This window comes from Girardinichthys multiradiatus, chromosome 13, assembly GCF_021462225.1.
Source record: "Girardinichthys multiradiatus isolate DD_20200921_A chromosome 13, DD_fGirMul_XY1, whole genome shotgun sequence".
NCBI classification, from domain to species: Eukaryota; Metazoa; Chordata; class Actinopteri; order Cyprinodontiformes; family Goodeidae; genus Girardinichthys; species Girardinichthys multiradiatus.
The window spans coordinates 24,172,258-24,190,174 of NC_061806.1; the positions used below are offsets into that span (position 1 = coordinate 24,172,258).

At 39.3% G+C, this 17,917-nt stretch overlaps 3 protein-coding genes across 5 annotated transcripts; 2 read left to right on the top strand and 1 right to left on the bottom strand.

Moving 5' to 3' along the window:
- The first annotated feature begins 125 nt into the window (after nt 1-125).
- On the top strand, nt 126-6,333 carry mterf3 (mitochondrial transcription termination factor 3). 3 transcript variants are annotated; one of them, XM_047383490.1, is made up of 8 exons: nt 126-275; nt 1,492-1,847; nt 1,960-2,115; nt 2,228-2,417; nt 4,984-5,131; nt 5,220-5,291; nt 5,384-5,545; nt 5,673-6,333. In XM_047383490.1, exons 2-8 carry the CDS (start codon nt 1,493-1,495, stop codon nt 5,865-5,867), a joined length of 1,278 nt encoding a protein of 425 aa, XP_047239446.1. In that variant the 5' UTR covers nt 126-275; nt 1,492; the 3' UTR covers nt 5,868-6,333. The 3 variants fall into 3 exon arrangements, with proteins under 3 accessions (XP_047239446.1, XP_047239447.1, XP_047239448.1); XM_047383491.1 differs by having other exon boundaries at nt 1,963-2,115; XM_047383492.1 differs by lacking the exon at nt 1,492-1,847 and having other exon boundaries at nt 160-275; nt 1,963-2,115.
- A 1,177-nt stretch (nt 6,334-7,510) lies between these two features.
- On the top strand, nt 7,511-12,148 carry LOC124879143 (cytochrome b-c1 complex subunit 7). The gene is made up of 4 exons (XM_047383494.1): nt 7,511-7,600; nt 8,659-8,727; nt 11,588-11,754; nt 11,938-12,148. Exons 1-4 carry the CDS (start codon nt 7,582-7,584, stop codon nt 12,013-12,015), a joined length of 333 nt encoding a protein of 110 aa, XP_047239450.1. The 5' UTR covers nt 7,511-7,581; the 3' UTR covers nt 12,016-12,148.
- A 670-nt stretch (nt 12,149-12,818) lies between these two features.
- On the bottom strand, nt 12,819-17,862 carry lrrc14b (leucine rich repeat containing 14B). The gene is made up of 3 exons (XM_047383487.1): nt 16,413-17,862; nt 15,680-16,308; nt 12,819-13,915 (listed from the first exon to the last, which is right to left on the bottom strand). Exons 1-3 carry the CDS (start codon nt 16,929-16,931, stop codon nt 13,228-13,230), a joined length of 1,836 nt encoding a protein of 611 aa, XP_047239443.1. The 5' UTR covers nt 16,932-17,862; the 3' UTR covers nt 12,819-13,227.
- Nucleotides 17,863-17,917: the final 55 nt, after the last annotated feature.

Below are 17,917 nucleotides of genomic sequence, written 5' to 3' on the forward strand. Positions count from 1 at the left end.
CTGAGTATTGTTGTTTCTACTAAAATAAAAAAATAAACATTTTAGAAGTTAGGATGTGATCAAACTTTGTTTATAAAGTATTCTCTGAAAAAACACCCAATATTTTATTTAAAAAACATTGTATTAACCAGCGATTAAATAATACCGATGTGGAACAATCCAGAATGTGACGTTGGGGTACAAATCTTCCGTTAATGTCCACGTGAAAATACTTTGTATTGTTTAGCGTTTCGACAACTGGTTAAATGTTAGAGAAGACGGTTTGAATCAAATAAGTGAGTACTGTTAATGTCCCATTTATTCTTTGATTAGTTCCCCGAATTTCGAGGGTTGCTGTTGAGCTAGCATGTTAGCATCGAGTCAAACCAGCCTCTTGGAGGACATTCACAGACGCCTTACATATTCATTTTTATCTAGATAGCTTATAATATGACATTAAATTGCCTTACAGAAGCAAACTTCAATTTTTTAACTTTGTTTTATCTTTAATTGCATCCAGTTATATTGATCTACATCTAATATGTAACAGAGCTGGCCACATCTTTTTACGTCTATTTACCGCAGCTCATATTATATATATATATATATATATTTAAGTTACTAGTAACTCAACAAATGTTCTATTATCAATATCCGCTGATCCGTGCAGGGTCACCGGGGTGCTGGTGGGATCATGTTCCGTTGAGTTTCACTGGGCAACACAGGGGGGCACAGGACAAGCAACTGCACACTTGCACTTAAAAACAACTTAGAGAGACAACATTAAGCTAACAGCTTAAACAGCTATGTTTCTGGACTGTGGGAGGTAGCTGATGTACCCTGAGAGACCCCAGACATGCATAAGAAGAGCATTCAAACTTCATGCAGAAAACGAACAGGCCAGGATTCGCCCATAGGACCTTGTTGCTCCGAGGCAACAGCGCTAACAACTGCACCACTGTTCAGCCCTCAACTTATTGAGTTCATTTTATTAAATAACTAGTTTGGCTGCAATTAATGTTGTGTTATCTAATTTCCTGACTTATCAAACATTCAGTCAAACAGTTAATTTCTACCTGTATTACAAGGGATCAAATGTGTATTTATCTCTAAAAAAATGAGAGTGGTAGCTAATCGCTCTGCCTCCAAATCTGGATTTATAAATCCTGGGAACACTAAGGAAGCTTTTGTTCTGGGAGGACATAGGGCAAGACTAGCGATGGGAAGTAATGACATTTTCAATGTAAGTTGGTGCTTGGCCATTGAGGACTTTGTCTGTGAGAGCAAGATTTTGAATGTAATTTATCACTTTCTACTGTGCCTCTATTGGGAGGCCTACACCTTTGGATGTTATATCTATGTATCTTTTAAAATCTAGTTTAAAAAATAAATAAAGGGAAACATTTAATTGCTTGACTTGATACAGAGTGCTTTCCTTGGCTTAATATATAGTACTTTCTATTGTACCGAGCTCCATGGGTTCTTTACACACCTTGTTCTAATTTCTTTCAGAATGACCATGTCTTTTGCCTGTGCAACGTTATGTCTGCGATGCAGAGGGCTTCTTTTCCCAAAGAGTAGCGCTCATCTGTACTATGTTCAAGGTCAACATAGTATGAGGGTGGGCAAATCTGCCAGAATTAGTAGCAGATTGTTATCTGGAGGAAATCACACAGCAGCTCAGACAAGACTGAGCTGGAAACAACAACCATCCTACTACTATGATTTTACAGCAAAATATCTGATGACTGAGGCGAAGGAAAGCAAACATACTGATGTTTTGTCCAGAACTGACCTCAGTGAATGCAAGCCTGCTCTGCTGCCAACACTAGGGGCTTTACCACTGACCCAAAATCAGATTTCATTTGGTAGGCATTTATATTCTGTTGTTGAGCATCGTTTATAATTGACTTCGAGATAAAAAACATTTATCTCAAGAACAGTGAATTTGCTGTGTCTCTTTTTGTTTTCTTCCTTAAGAAGACTTGGATGCTGATGACGAATGTTCAGCGTTGGAGGAAATCAGTGATGAAGAAGCTGTCGGCATCTCTATTCCTCCTTCTATTCCTCCAGCCTCAAACTCTCTTCAGGACTATGTTGACAAGTCGGAGACACTTACAAAGCTGGTCCAGCTTGGTAAACAAATCAAGAAGATGTTTATCCCCTTAAACAGAGGGCTAATATTAAAACAGAGCTAAAACCATGAAGCAAACGTTTTATTACATTTTTCAATCTCCTCTCAATGCAGGGGTATGTTTGTGGAAGCTGGAGCGAAGGCCCAATGTTGGCTCCATGTTGCTTAGACTTGATTTCAGCAAAGACGTAGCACCTTGGCTATTGTTTCTGAAGGAGATTGGAGTGGAGGACTCGCGCTTGGGCTATATTATCTCTCACAACCCATTCATTCTCTCTGAGAATTTGGACAACCTGCAGGCCAGGTAACATGACAATATACAGTGCCTTGCAAAAATGTTCACAGCCCTGAAGTCTTTTCCCATTTTTTGCAGTTACAACATCAAACCGTGGTGTGTTTTATTGGGATTCTATGTGACCGATCACCACAATGTAGTGCACTCTTGTGAAGTTGAAGGAAAAATTATACAGTGTTTTCAATTTTCTTATTTCTTTAATATGAAATGTGCGGTGTACATTTGTATGCTGTTTGTTTGGGTCAATACTTTGTAGAACCAGCTTTTGCTAAAATTATAGCTGTATTTTTTTTAGAGGTATACCTTTACCAACTTTGCACATCTGGAGATTATTTTTTTTGCGGAGTATTCTTGGCAAAATAGCTCCAGCCCAGATTTGTGGAGTGAATGACTAATAGTTGTCCTGTCAATAAATTTCCCCACCTGAGCTGTGGAAGGGTGCAGCTTCTCCAGAGTTAACATGGGACTCTTGGCTGCTTCTCTGATACTGCTCTAGTTTCCAGGTCTGTTAGTTTAGGTGGAAGGCCAAGTTTTGCCGTTGTTCCATACTCTCTCCGTTTATTCAGATGATAAATGGAAGCTCCATGAGTTCTTCAAAGCTTGGCATGTTGTTTTATAATCTAACCCGTTTGAGACTAAATTACACCGATATAGACTCTGTTTTCCAGTTAGATGACTTCTGCAAGCAACTGGTTGCACTGTATTTTATTTATGGTTGTCGAATACACATGCAAATAACACTTTTTGGATCCTATTTGGAAAAGATTTAAAAGCCATGTATAATTTTTATTCTTGTTACAATTATGGTCTATCACATAAGGTCCCAATAAAGTACATTAAAGTTGGTCATTGTAACCTCACATAATATGGAAAACACGCAGGAATATGAATACTTGTACAAAGCATTTACAGGTCCTTCTCAAAATATTAGCATATTGTGATAAAGTTCATTATTTTCCATAATGTAATGATGAAAATTTAACATTCATATATTTTAGATTCATTACACACTAACTGAAATATTTCAGGTCTTTTATTGTCTTAATACGGATGATTTTGGCATACAGCTCATAAAAACCCAAAATTCCTATCTCACAAAATTAGCATATTTCATCCGACCAATAAAAGAAAAGTGTTTTTAATACAAAAGACGTCAACCTTCAAATAATCATGTACAGTTATGCACTCAATACTTGGTCGGGAATCCTTTTGCAGAAATGACTGCTTCAATGCGGCGTGGCATGGAGGCAATCAGCCTGTGGCACTGCTGAGGTCTTATGGAGGCCCAGGATGCTTCGATAGCGGCCTTTAGCTCATCCAGAGTGTTGGGTCTTGAGTCTCTCAACGTTCTCTTCACAATATCCCACAGATTCTCTATGGGGTTCAGGTCAGGAGAGGTGGCAGGCCAATTGAGCACAGTGATACCATGGTCAGTAAACCATTTACCAGTGGTTTTGGCACTGTGAGCAGGTGCCAGGTCGTGCTGAAAAATGAAATCTTCATCTCCATAAAGCTTTTCAGCAGATGGAAGCATGAAGTGCTCCAAAATCTCCTGATAGCTAGCTGCATTGACCCTGCCCTTGATAAAACACAGTGGACCAACACCAGCAGCTGACACGGCACCCCAGACCATCACTGACTGTGGGTACTTGACACTGGACTTCTGGCATTTTGGCATTTCCTTCTCCCCAGTCTTCCTCCAGACTCTGGCACCTTGATTTCCGAATGACATGCAGAATTTGCTTTCATCCGAAAAAAGTACTTTGGACCACTGAGCAACAGTCCAGTGCTGCTTCTCTGTAGCCCAGGTCAGGCGCTTCTGCCGCTGTTTCTGGTTCAAAAGTGGCTTGACCTGGGGAATGCGGCACCTGTAGACCATTTCCTGCACACGCCTGTGCACGGTAGCTCTGGATGTTTCTACTCCAGACTCAGTCCACTGCTTCCGCAGGTCCCCCAAGGTCTGGAATCGGCCCTTCTCCACAATCTTCCTCAGGGTCCGGTCACCTCTTCTCGTTGTGCAGCGTTTTCTGCCACACTTTTTCCTTCCCACAGACTTCCCACTGAGGTGCCTTGATACAGCAATCTGGGAACAGCCTATTCGTTCAGAAATGTCTTTCTGTGTCTTACCCTCTTGCTTGAGGGTGTCAATAGTGGCCTTCTGGACAGCAGTCAGGTCGGCAGTCTTACCCATGATTGGGGTTTTGAGTGATGAACCAGGCTGGGAGTTTTAAAGGCCTCAGGAATCTTTTGCAGGTGTTTAGAGTTAACTCGTTGATTCAGATGATTAGGTTCATAGCTCATTTAGAGACCGTTTTAATGATATGCTAATTTTGTGAGATAGGAATTTTGGGTTTTCATGAGCTGTATGCCAAAATCATCCGTATTAAGACAATAAAAGACCTGAAATATTTCAGTTAGTGTGCAATGAATCTAAAATATATGAATGTTCAATTTTCATCATTACATTATGGAAAATAATGAACTTTATCACAATATGCTAATATTTTGAGAAGGACCTGTATATGAGACACGTGTTGACATTTCCTCTTGCGAATGTTTTCTGTCATTTATCAAGGGTGAACTATCTAAAGTCAAAGAAGTTCAGTTCAGAAACTGTTGCATCTATGGTCTCCAGAGCACCATATCTACTTAACTTCAGTGTGAAGAGGCTGGACAACAGACTGGGTTTTTATCAGCAGCAACTCAAACTCAGTGCCTCCAATGTATGTTGTAGAAGATCATACCACATCATATAGAATTGTTTTAATATAAGCAGTAAACCCTAATAAATAATTTTATATCTCTCTGCAGACCCGAAATATTGTTGTTCGTCTCCCCAAGTTACTGTGTGGCAGCTTGGAGTCTGTTAAAGAAAATTTGAAGGTATCGAGTCAGAGCATAAAATAGGAACAATTATGGCTTGAGTTTATTGAGATGCTAAACAAAACCCTTTTTTATGTAAATGTGTTATACAGGTGTGTGAAATAGAGCTTGGATTTAAGGCAAATGAGATCCAGCACATTGTTATTGCTGTCCCTAAGGTGTTGACTGCCAATAAAAAGAAGCTAACTCAGATATTTGACTTCCTTCACAACACCATGAAGGTTCCCAACTACCTGATCACAAAGTTTCCACAGGTATGTGGCCTCAGCCATGTATTTTATTACATTTTTTTTACAGTGTTTTATCTGTTTCTTGCACATTTTTGAAATTTTTTTTGTCCAAATCTAAAATTTTATAAACCCACATTGTGTCATCTCTTAGGTCCTCAACACAAAGTTATTGCGTCTCAGAGAGCGCCACCAGTTCCTTGAGTATCTTGGAAAAGCTCAGTACGACCCAAACCTGCCCAGCTACATCTCCCTGGACCGCTTGGTGTCCCTGCCTGATGAGGTTTTTTGCACTGAGCTGGCTTCTGCCACCTTGGAAGATTTTTATTTGTTCCAAAAGACGCTTTGATTCCTTATGATGGGACATTGAAAGTGACTTGTGCAGAAATGACAAATTATACTGAAGTGGATTCAGGTACATGTGTGGATGAAAGTTTTATAAATATGTTTATAAAAATTATTCATGTCAACTTCTGTGCTAAAATGATCCTAACATGATTAACAAGAATAAGATTATAAATGATTCATGTGCAGTTATAATTACATCTTCCCTATCTGCAGATTAAATGTATAAGTTTATGTACGTTAAACAGGATTTGTACTAAAAATATTTAAATGTAATGGTGATTATAGTTAAACTTTCTTTCTCATGTTATGTATGGTTCTGTTTCACAACTGTTTAATTCAATTTTCTACCATCAGGATGTCTCTCTGTCTGCTGCACATTTTAACTGTTCAAAAATCACGTTGAAACTTTGTTCTGTACTCTATTCAATGCAATTTTTTTCTTTTTTTTCAATACATTTTCAGCTTTAGACCTGGGGTTTGCAACTTTTACTATCCAAGGAGGAAAACCTCTTCTCCCTCCAAATATAATTGGTGCCATAAAAACCTACTTCCCCTTTAAAGATTTATATTGTCATTGCAACATTTTTGGATACCTCAAAATCTAGAAAAGTAATGGTTTAGCTTAACTCCACATTATATAGAATATAGATAGAGATTCTTTTACTCTTGTGAATTTTGTAATGTTGAAAAATAGTTTTCTGGTGAATTCCAACATGTTTATTTAACCAGAATGCAACTTCAATACACAGCTGGTCAGTCACAAGGTAATAAATTGCAGTACTAGACATCAATATACAAAGCAGAACAGAAAAATTAAATTTCAATCAGCATGGATCTGCCTGTCTCTACAATCATGTACAGAATATCCTAGTCTAAATTCAGTCCCATGACTTCGAATGGTTTTGTCAAATTTTACAGAATAACATCCATCCTTCCATCAGCACAATATCCTAGTTTCATCAAAACAAGAGCATCCAGAATTAGTGACTTCCAAATGGAGATGGGAGGGGGCTTGCGTCGGACCCACTTCATTATAGTTTTATCATGTCAAAATTTTAAACACAGAACTGGAAAATTGTCTTGACATGCACAAGCTAATTTAAATGTAAGTTTGCTACAACTCACATTTAAATTAATATACTTTTAAGTATTTTCCTTTATAAAAGACCAGTTTGTTGAAGTCAGGCTTCAGATAAAATGTAAATTCTATGTTTGATAAACTTCAGCGGCAAAACGTAAAATTCCACTTTTTTCTAATATCACCATAACTGTAACACATCAGCAAGAAGCTGCTAACATTGAGAAAGGTACTTAGTTTAAAAATGCTAATTCATAGGAAGAAAGATACTCCCTTAGTTATAACTGGGCTAATAAAAATAAGTAGGAAAGTAAAATAGAAACAAAGCTAACAAATATATTCACAGTTTTTGCCAGGGTTTATATAATTCGCGTATAGGAGGCTCTTGTAACTTGAATCTTTTAATTTACAAAAATATCTGACTGCAAATCTTTATTTTTCAGTTTCATAGAATGGACATTTAAAACTACTAATCCAAAAAAACATTGTCCTTATATGACTTTATATAAAGATATATGTATTTCCTTATCTTTATATGTAGAATGAAATAAAAGTAAAACAGCACGTCGAAAAAAAAAAGTCAGCCGCTGAGGCGTAATTTACCCACAACACACCGCGGTCTCTCTCAGTGGTAAATATGGCGTCCAGGGCACCAGGTAAGCGAATATCTCTTCTTTCTTAAGACACTTCCATACCTCTCCATGTTTTATCATTTACACGTTGAAAGAAACGCATGACATTGACAAACACTGCGTTGTTTAACTGTATGTCCTGTGCCTCAAAATGCCTTTTAGGGGCCTCTAATTTGCGTGTGTCCTTTAATGTCCCCTTGATAACGGATGGTAGCAGGTCGGCTAACGATAGCTTCGCATCCAATGTTAGGGCTAATAATTCAAAAACGTGTTTATATAATCCATTATTAGACACTTTTTGTACGCATTGGTAAATGAGTTTATTATTGACCTGACAAACCTTGTTTATATCGCGCCACCGTTTATTATGGTAACATTTAATCCCAGCTAATCTATATTAGGTTGTGTCCTTTTCGTTACACGGCTACCCGTCAAATGTAAAGCTCGGATAGTGTTTAACTTTCAAGGATTCAAAAGGGAACTTAGAAAATTGTGTTGGGACATATTTTAAGGGCTTTTCCCATAATGTTGTATTAGCAAATGACTTTCAGAAATGACTTGTCAAAACAAGCGATCTTCAATTTGAAAAAATATTAAAACACCTTTCAAATAATACCGACATTATTTGTGCAGCTTAAAACATGAAAAGTTGTGACGCAAACCCGGATATTCAACACAAGAATGGTTTTATTTTATTTTAGATGTTGTCTTTACCCAAGTGGTAGAATAAATTCAAGTTACTTGACTTGTTGCAGTACTCTGATAAAAATATATATTATTATAAAACACTACCCGCATATTGTTAGCAATAAAAAGGCATTAACTAATATACTATGTGGTTGATTCTAAACACTTAGACTCACCTTAGGAAAATCAACATTAGTTTTGGCAGATGAAAAGATCTACGATGTGTTAAAACTGCAGCCGCAGACTCTCTAATTGCAGCAACATACTTACTTTTAGATTTGCTTTTCCCTTTTATTGTAGTCTGTGATGTATTATATTGATTATTGTATGCTTTTTTTTCATATATTCTTAGTGCCCCTGACTGAGTTTGTATGTGTTTTTCCTTCATGTTACAGTGGTGACGGGCAGGCTTATGCTTGGTTTCCGCAAATGGTACTACAACTTATGTGGCTTCAACAAGCTTGGTAAGTCCATTCAAGTTTATCATAAAGTACATTTTAAAGTACTAAGAATGGGTTGATATCTATAATGGGATCCTACAAATGGGATTGCCATACAGCTAAGCAATAATGAAGTGGCACTCAGTATTGTTACAAGATGATAAATGAAAGGAAGAGAAAACAAATATTTATAAAAGAGTAAAAATTAGGCCAAGATATTTCAATAGAAATAAACTAGCAAGAGGACAAAAGAAATAGAAGATTTGAGTTTGTGCAAGTTTTTTCTAACATAACAAAATCTGTGAGCATGTGAATTGGTGACTTTGATAAAGACACAGATGGTGTTGAAACATAAGTTTCCTTGAAATTTGCACCATAAAGCTGAAAAATGATCAGTGAGACTCTGAAGCAACAGTGACAAAGACACAAACGGTCCCTTTTTGTGTGTCATAACATTGATTTAGCAGAGATATTTAAGAAAAAAAAAATTGCTCTAAACCAGTTAACTACTGGTGCTGGAATAAATGCAAAAAGTTGTTTAAAGTTCATAATTTTGTGTCATGGCTTTCTGATTTAGAGATGGGGGTTTTACTATACTTGTAAAACCAGAATTGTGTCAAGCTCCTGCTTCTTCATGCTAGGCTTGCTAATGAAAACAAATGTGTTTACAAAAAGTATTTACATACATATTTAACCTGAAACTTATTCCTGAAAAGAAGCTAAAATTAAAAGTTAAAGTAATTTTTTCATCTAAATAAAAACTGAAGAAAAACAATTAGGCATGCACCGATATGAAACTTTTGGCCAATAGTAATATTACTGTTATGGCTGATAACCCATATTTACTGGTAGTATACAGGTCCTTCTCAAAATATTAGCATATTGTGATAAAGTTCATTATTTTCCATAATGTCATGATGAAAATTTAACATTCATATATTTTAGATTCATTGCACACTAACTGAAATATTTCAGGTCTTTTATTGTCTTAATACGGATGATTTTGGCATACAGCTCATGAAAACCCAAAATTCCTATCTCACAAAATTAGCATATCATTAAAAGGGTCTCTAAACGAGCTATGAACCTAATCATCTGAATCAACGAGTTAACTCTAAACACCTGCAAAAGATTCCTGAGGCCTTTAAAACTCCCAGCCTGGTTCATCACTCAAAACCCCAATCATGGGTAAGACTGCCGACCTGACTGCTGTCCAGAAGGCCACTATTGACACCCTCAAGCAAGAGGGTAAGACACAGAAAGAAATTTCTGAACGAATAGGCTGTTCCCAGAGTGCTGTATCAAGGCACCTCAGTGGGAAGTCTGTGGGAAGGAAAAAGTGTGGCAGAAAACGCTGCACAACGAGAAGAGGTGACCGGACCCTGAAGAAGATTGTGGAGAAGGGCCGATTCCAGACCTTGGGGGACCTGCGGAAGCAGTGGACTGAGTCTGGAGTAGAAACATCAAGAGCCACCGTGCACAGGCGTGTGCAGGAAATGGGCTACAGGTGCCGCATTCCCCAGGTCAAGCCACTTTTGAACCAGAAACAGCGACAGAAGCGCCTGACCTGGGCTACAGAGAAGCAGCACTGGACTGTTGCTCAGTGGTCCAAAGTACTTTTTTCGGATGAAAGCAAATTCTGCATGTCATTCGGAAATCAAGGTGCCAGAGTTTGGAGGAAGACTGGGGAGAAGGAAATGCCAAAATGCCAGAAGTCCAGTGTCAAGTACCCACAGTCAGTGATGGTCTGGGGTGCCGTGTCAGCTGCTGGTGTTGGTCCACTGTGTTTTATCAAGGGCAGGGTCAATGCAGCTAGCTATCAGGAGATTTTGGAGCACTTCATGCTTCCATCTGCTGAAAAGCTTTATGGAGATGCAGATTTCATTTTTCAGCACAACCTGGCACCTGCTCACAGTGCCAAAACCACTGGTAAATGGTTTACTGACCATGGTATCACTGTGCTCAATTGGTCTGCCAACTTTTCTGACCTGAACCCCATAGAGAATCTGTGGGATATTGTGAAGAGAACGTTGAGAGACTCAAGACCCAACACTCTGGATGAGCTAAAGGCCACTATCGAAGCATCCTGGGCCTCCATAAGACCTCAGCAGTGCCACAGGCTGATTGCCTCCATGCCACGCCGCATTGAAGCAGTCATTTCTGCAAAAGGATTCCTGACCAAGTATTGAGTGCATAACTGTACATGATTATTTGAAGGTTGACGTTTTTTGCTTTAAAAACACTTTTCTTTTATTGGTCGGATGAAATATGCTAATTTTGTGAGATAGGAATTTTGGGTTTTCATGAGCTGTATGCCAAAATCATCCATATTAAGACAATAAAAGACCTGAAATATTTCTGTTAGTGTGCAATGAATCTAAAATATATGAATGTTAAATTTTCATCATTACATTATGGAAAATAATGAACTTTATCACAATATGCTAATATTTTGAGAAGGACCTGTATATATTTCTCTACCCTTTCGACACCAGGAAAAAATGATCACACCCCTATAATTGCTTCTCTGCTTCAGTTAAACAAACCATAGTCCTGTGCTGCATCACTATCACTGATGCATGCCCAAACAAATAACACATGGCCACCCACCTCCCATCCCAAAACACAAAGAGCAACAAGATAGAAAAAAAACACTGGTTGTTAAAGATGGCGCAGTTTTACTTATTGGACCAGTACGATGTTTTTAAACCTGACAGATCAGCCGATACAGATATTAATGCCAATTATATCTTTTTCTTTCAGCTGGTAGTTATTAATTACTTCCATATTTATAACCAAGAAGAAAAAGTATTGAAATGATTAGGGAAAAAATATATATATGCATAAATGAATTTTTAGAACCTAGATGTGTTTTCTGTTTCAGGTCTACTGTATGATGACACACTATATGAGGATGCAGACGTGAAGGAGGCCCTGAGGAGGCTTCCAGAAAATGTTAGTAATGACAGGACATTCAGGATCAAGAGAGCCCTGGATCTCTCAATGAAGCAACAGATCCTCCCCAAAGACCAGTGGACAAAATACGAAGAGGTACGTTCACAAGAGAATAGTTGAGTGTATTTCCTTAGAAGGCTATTTATATGAAAGTCTGTATGTTGCTTTCCGTATGTCCCAAGTCTAGCATGTTTGCCTTTCATATGTAATATTTCTGGATGAAGTATCAGCTTTGTTCAAGGTTTCATTTATTCTAATAACCTGATATGTTTTTGTCAGGATGTCAATTATCTTACACCATACTTAAAGGAGGTGATCCGTGAGAGGAAAGAAATGGAGGAATGGGTGAAGAAATAACACTTCTTGATCACGGTTCTTAATCTTATGTGGTTGGATTGTCCCCTGGTGTAATATGTAAAGTTTTAAAATGAAATGTGACCTATATGAAAACAATGCTCAATAAAGAAATGTACATTTACATTTCAAAGGACTTAAGTATCTTATTTTTGTCTTTCTTTAGAGTTGATTTATTGGCATGACACTATGAAATACATTTAGGCACTTAAAGATAATCTGAAATATATTACTAAGTTGTGCCTTTTAATAGAATCTCAACTAGAATAATTTGTACTTACACAAAAACAATTTTGGTAGTTCTAGACCAACACAAATTATTGTAAAGTGGATCAAAAAAGATGCATGTTATTCAGATCTTCTGTACAAATAAACCTGAAGAGTGACGTGCTTTTATGTTCTCTCACTGCCATTACAGCTAAGTCTTATGGGTTCTTTCCCTATGACTTTTGCCCTATTCTTTGCAAAATAGTTTGAAATATTTAGGCCTTGCTAAAGATTCTCAGTTGGATTTAGATTTGGACTTTGACTGGGCCATTCTAACACATAGATGAGCTTTACCTAAACCACTCCATTGAGGCTCTGGCTGTGTTTAGTGTTTTTAGTCCTGCTGGAAGCTGACACTTTGCCCCAGTCTCAGACCTTCTCCCAGGAATACCTGGCATTAAGCTCCATCTTCTGATCAGGTCTGATCCCCACAGCATGTTAGGGATGGTGTGTTCAGGGTCTTTTGCATTGTTAGTTTTGAGGCTTGCACAGTACATGAGTAATAATATTTAATTACACACAGGTAGACTGTTTATAAATTAGGTGACTTCTGAGTGATATTGGTTACATTTATTAGGGGTATCAGAGTAAAAGGGGCTGAAAACAAATGACCTTTTGTTAAAACATTTTTAAAACAAGGTATAAAATTCTTTCTCTTGAAAACTATGCTGTAGTTTGTGCTGGTCTGTTATACAGAATCCCAGTAAAACATTGAGATATGCAGTTTTAACATGACGATGTGAGAACGTTAAGGAGATGAATACTTTTCAAGACACTGAAGCTAACATGAAAACTAGAAGGTAACTTAAATGCAGGCAAGATTAATTTTTACTTTAGGGTCTCAAACAAGGATCCATGTACAGGATTAATAACCACTTTTAAAGATGTGCTTCAATTAGATTTCTCCAACACCTCTGGCAAAGGTCCTCCGTGTCCATTGGTTGCTCATCAGGAGTTCTCATTACCTCTCTGGGCCTGTGATCTCCCGGTGTCCACATCTGTTATTGTACCTATAAAATTTCCAATCACACTGTTGAAAGATTTTAGCATCGACACCCCCAGTTCATTGCTGGTTTCGGTAATGTCTGGATCATAGGTGCCCATGAGGGGAGTACACACCTCCACTCCTCCTCTGCCGGCTCGCTCTAAGATGCCCATAAGCTGATCCCTGGTCTGCTGAAACAAGTCTCTGTTGTAGTTCAACAAGACTGCTTCTTCGAGAGGATAAGCAACATCCTCGGCGTAGCATTCACGGGGTGCAGGTACCTCTATGTACCTCAGCTGAGGAAACCCTGTCGACAGCGTGGAGAACAACCTCCTCAGAGAGACTGCGCTGAGAGGATTTCCCAGAAGTTTTAACTCCTCCAGTCCCTGGCAGGGAGACAGAGCGTTGGTCAAGGTGGTTAAGTGTTCATCCTTAATGTCACATTCCTCGAGGATGAGGGTTGTCAGTGTTGCAGAGCAGCGACTCAGGAGTTTGTGGAATGCGGTGGAAAAAGAGCTGAAGATATCATGTCCACTGAGGTCTAGGTGGACCAGCGCCTCACTGTGCAGACTGTTAGCCAGGTAGGTCATGTCCACGCGGTTCAGGCAACAGTTGGCCAGCTCCAAACACTTCAGTGGCGTATTGAGGGGACTGGTGAAGGAAAATACATAATATAGAGTTGGAAAATTCAGAGTTCCAGCCTAATTGATATAGTTTTATATAGTGGTTAGATTATTTTCCATTTGCCTTTATTACACAAACCTTTATATCCACCAAACATATGCTTTTTCTTTAGTTTTAAATCCAAATTGCTTTATACTATTATAAACAGCACTGCTGGTTCAAATTGAATCCTTACAAATACAGCACTTAAATACATTTAATACCCCTTAAACTGTTATAGATGTTGCCATGCTACAGCCACAAACCTCAATGCATTTTATGTGATAGACCAACACAAAGTAGTGCATAACTGTGACTGTATTAAACTGAACTGTTTTCAAATTTTTCTGACCAATGATATCTAAAAAGCACGATTAGCATCTGTATCGTTTTGTTGAACCACCTTTTGCTAAAGGTTTGTAAGGTGGGTCTTTCCCAGCTTTGCATATTTAGAGATCAACATTTTCTTCCAGTTCTTTACATAATGGGTCAAGAGCAGTCAGATTTAATAAAGAGCATCTGTTCTCACCAATGTTTAACTGGATTTAGGTCTGGACTTTGGGCCCTTCTAATAATTTAATATACTCTGATCTGACCCATCCATTGTAGCTCTGACTTTATGGTCATTGTACAGCTGGCGGGTGCCTCCATGGTCCAGAATCTTTGCGTGTAAGTTAAAAAGTTTGGTTTTCGTCTTATCTGACAAGAGCAGCTTCTTCCACGTGTTTGTTGTGTCCCCTTGTGGCAACCTTTAAACTGGACATTTTTAAAGATTATGTGGCACTAGTGGCCTTTGTTGACAGTAATCAGGCAGGAAATTGGCAGGTACAGAAGGGGGGAATACATGCAGCAAAGTTCTCACTGTTGGGAATTGAACCGAGGATGGCTGCATCATGGACTAATAGTCTCTGTATATGATGGCCCACCCTACGCCATACACCGCCTCCAACTGGATTTGGTATGGCTTTCTTTCAACAATGACATGCTACTTTTGTTAAACTGGACAGATTTATACAGTGCACCAATATTTGTCATCCTGCCAACAGATTAACCCACCTGAGCTGTGGGTCACTGTAGCGCCTCCAAAGTTATCATGGCTCTCTTGGCTGCTTCTCTGAACGAAGCTCTCCTTAATCAGCCTATCGGTTTAGGTGGTTGGCCGAGTCTTGGTAGGTTTGCAGTTGTGCAACAAGCTTATTATTTTCCCGTGATCGATTAAACAGTGCTCCATACGGTGTTAAAAGCTTCTAACATTGTTCTTTAAACCTTTTCACAACTTTCTCCCTGCCTGTCTGCTGTGTTCTTTGGTGTTTATGATGCTGTTTCTTCGGTAATGTTCTCCAACAAACTCCTGAGACCTTTACCGAACAGCTTTATTTATTGCTGAGAATAAATCGCATACGGTTGCCACTATTTACTGTTTAGGTGACTCCTGAAGACAATTATCTACTATTTGCATTGGCCTATCACATAAAATCCTAATTAAACATATAGTAGATTTTATAAAAAGGAAATAAAATAAAAAAAGTGAAAAGGTTTAAGGGGTGTGAATATTTTTGGAAAGCTCCATCCCTGACTGACCTGTCCTCACTGGCATCGTCTCAGCAATTTTAACAACAAAATACCAACCATTGCTAAACTAGAATCTTTACAGCTGCCAAGTTTTTTTAGTATCAGAGCTATTATAAGAAATGCATACCTCATTTATATAAAAACAGACCCTTTAGGTGACCTTGTTGACCATTTACTCACCATAGCAGTCTGCGAACGTGTCCAGTAAGAGTTGAGAACCCAACATAAAGCTCAGTAAGGTTGCCAAGTTGTGCCAGCAGACTGCCAATGGTGGCCAGCAGATCATCATCATCAGCACCCAGCTTTCTAACATCCAGCGCTCCAGCTGGTAGCGTCAGAGACTGCAGTTTGGGGAACTCCACCCTGGAGAGCAACACCTCCAGGTGCGTGGCCTCCAGGGGAACATTGTGGACAACCTCCAGCTTTGTTATGGACTCAGGCTCCGCCAAGCGAAGAACGTAGAACAGCTGCTTGAGAGCGAGGGAGTCGGCTCTAAATGTAACAAAGCGAACCTTCAGGGGACAGTAGCGGAGAAGTAGGAAGGCCTGAGCAACTTGCTCATAGTTTCGGCCTGTCACAAATCCATTCAGAAGGATGTCAATAGATGTTTCAAACGCAGATGGGTTCACATCACTCGCCTGCATGGCCACCATAGTCTCATAGCACATTTGGGTCAGGAGCTGGGTCCGAGTCCATCGACCCATGGTGGACTTGCATAGACAGGCTTGGTGCTCAATGTCTTTGAGGGCAGTCAGGTCCACCACATGTAAACTCTTCGCATACGTTTTTGGAGGAGATAGCACGTAGTCCTGTAAGGGAATATAAAGCCATTGCAGGCAAATATTAACCCAAAAAATCTTCAGCATGTCAAAAATATACCTAAGCATAAAGATTCGAGCCAATTTGGATTTACCTTCAGGCCGGTCAGAACTGCTTGTAGGCAAGTCCGGCAGGTGCAAGAGGTGAGGTCCTGCTCACAGTCAGAGGATCTTCCCAGGAGTCTCTGCATGTTGAGCTCAGGTAGAGGCCACGTCTGGACCAAAGCATGCAGCAGCTCAGCCTGCTCATGGAGGTAGCAGGCCTTGAAGAGCAGTGGATAGAGGTTAAAAGACACACAGCTTAGGTTCCCTAAAGCCATTGAACCAGTCTGGATGAAGCCCTCAGCTGCAAGGAAGCGCAGGGACTTCATGCTCTCTAGGTGGTAAAAAGTAGAAGAAACAAGATTTCTCTGATTGCTTTCAGTGTTTCTTTTTGTCTGCAGCTGCTGCTTTTTGGATATGCGATCTTTGGTGTGGGATTTATCCAGGACGGGGGTTGCTGTGGCTCGGCAGTAGCAATGCGTGGGTTGGAGGGGGGGGGTGTTGTGATAGGTAAGAGTGTTGAGGTTATTAATAGAAACAGCTGTCTCATGTCCTTCGTTGAGGCACGGCATCTGATTTTCAGCAGAGAGATAAGTGGAAGCAACCTACAACAAACTACCTATTTTACAATCTTCTGTATTAAGAAATATAAACAAATATTTATTTATACATTTATTTAGAAATAAAATCATACTGAGGGATCTCAAGGCATCCTCTGGCTACATCGAATCTATGGTCCTGATGGCAGGTTCTAGATCTACCTCAACATCAGTGGAACATGCTCAGAAACGTCTGAAAGGAGATTCTCAGGAGGCATTCTGATCAGATGTTCTAACAGCTTCCACTGACTCCTTTTGGTACAAAGAAGCAGTGACTATTCTTCAGATGGCACAGCTCCTCAACCCAACTCTATGAATTTGACCAGCTACCTTGCAGAGGAAGCTCATTTGACCTGATTGCATCCAGTATCTAATTTTATTTGTTATGATCCATGTTTCGTTACCATATATAAGGGTTGGAACCTTTTTTCTTTTAGGTTAATCTCTTTCTTTGCTATTTGAGCAGCACATTACCAATAGGGCCCCAATCAGTGCATTTCCTGATCCATCTCCCCTTCTCTTGTGAACAAGATAAAATACTTCATGTCCTCCAACCTGGATGTAGCAGTTAATTTTCCTGGGTAAGAAACTTGGCTTTCAGACTTATAGTAAGTGACTCTCATCCAGGCCACAAACTGCTCCACTCCTAAAAGGTCATGGTTTAAAGATGCCAACATTACCACATCATCTGCAAACCAACCAAACATAATCCCATCCACGACTACTCCTTCAGATCACATGAACACCTCAAACTGCATCAGGCTCCAGTGGTGTTTAACCTGCACTGGAAACAAGCTGGACAGGGTGCCAAGAATGGAGGCTCAGGTCTTTTTTTGTTATACAAAGCTAGGTAGCCCATAAAAGCACCTCAATACCCAATTTTCCTGAAGCACCCTGCACAACACTGGGGAACACCCCTCTGGAACACTGGGGACCCTGTGCAGCAGTTCCACTGCAAC

Bases quoted from the DNA above. Each gene is read 5' to 3' on its own strand.
- mterf3 (XM_047383490.1), top strand. From the start codon at position 1,493: ATGACCATGTCTTTTGCCTGTGCAACGTTATGTCTGCGATGCAGAGGG. The intron at 2,418-4,983 runs GTAACATGACAA...TCATTTATCAAG, and splicing joins TTGGACAACCTGCAGGCCAG to GGTGAACTATCTAAAGTCAA. The intron at 5,292-5,383 runs GTATCGAGTCAG...TGTGTTATACAG, and splicing joins CTGTTAAAGAAAATTTGAAG to GTGTGTGAAATAGAGCTTGG.
- LOC124879143 (XM_047383494.1), top strand. The intron at 8,728-11,587 runs GTAAGTCCATTC...TTTCTGTTTCAG, and splicing joins ATGTGGCTTCAACAAGCTTG to GTCTACTGTATGATGACACA. The intron at 11,755-11,937 runs GTACGTTCACAA...TGTTTTTGTCAG, and splicing joins AGTGGACAAAATACGAAGAG to GATGTCAATTATCTTACACC.
- lrrc14b (XM_047383487.1), bottom strand. From the start codon at position 16,931: ATGCCGTGCCTCAACGAAGGACATGAGACAGCTGTTTCTATTAATAAC. The intron at 16,309-16,412 runs GTAAATCCAAAT...ATTCCCTTACAG, and splicing joins CAGTTCTGACCGGCCTGAAG to GACTACGTGCTATCTCCTCC. The intron at 13,916-15,679 runs GTGAGTAAATGG...TTCCTTCACCAG, and splicing joins CACGTTCGCAGACTGCTATG to TCCCCTCAATACGCCACTGA.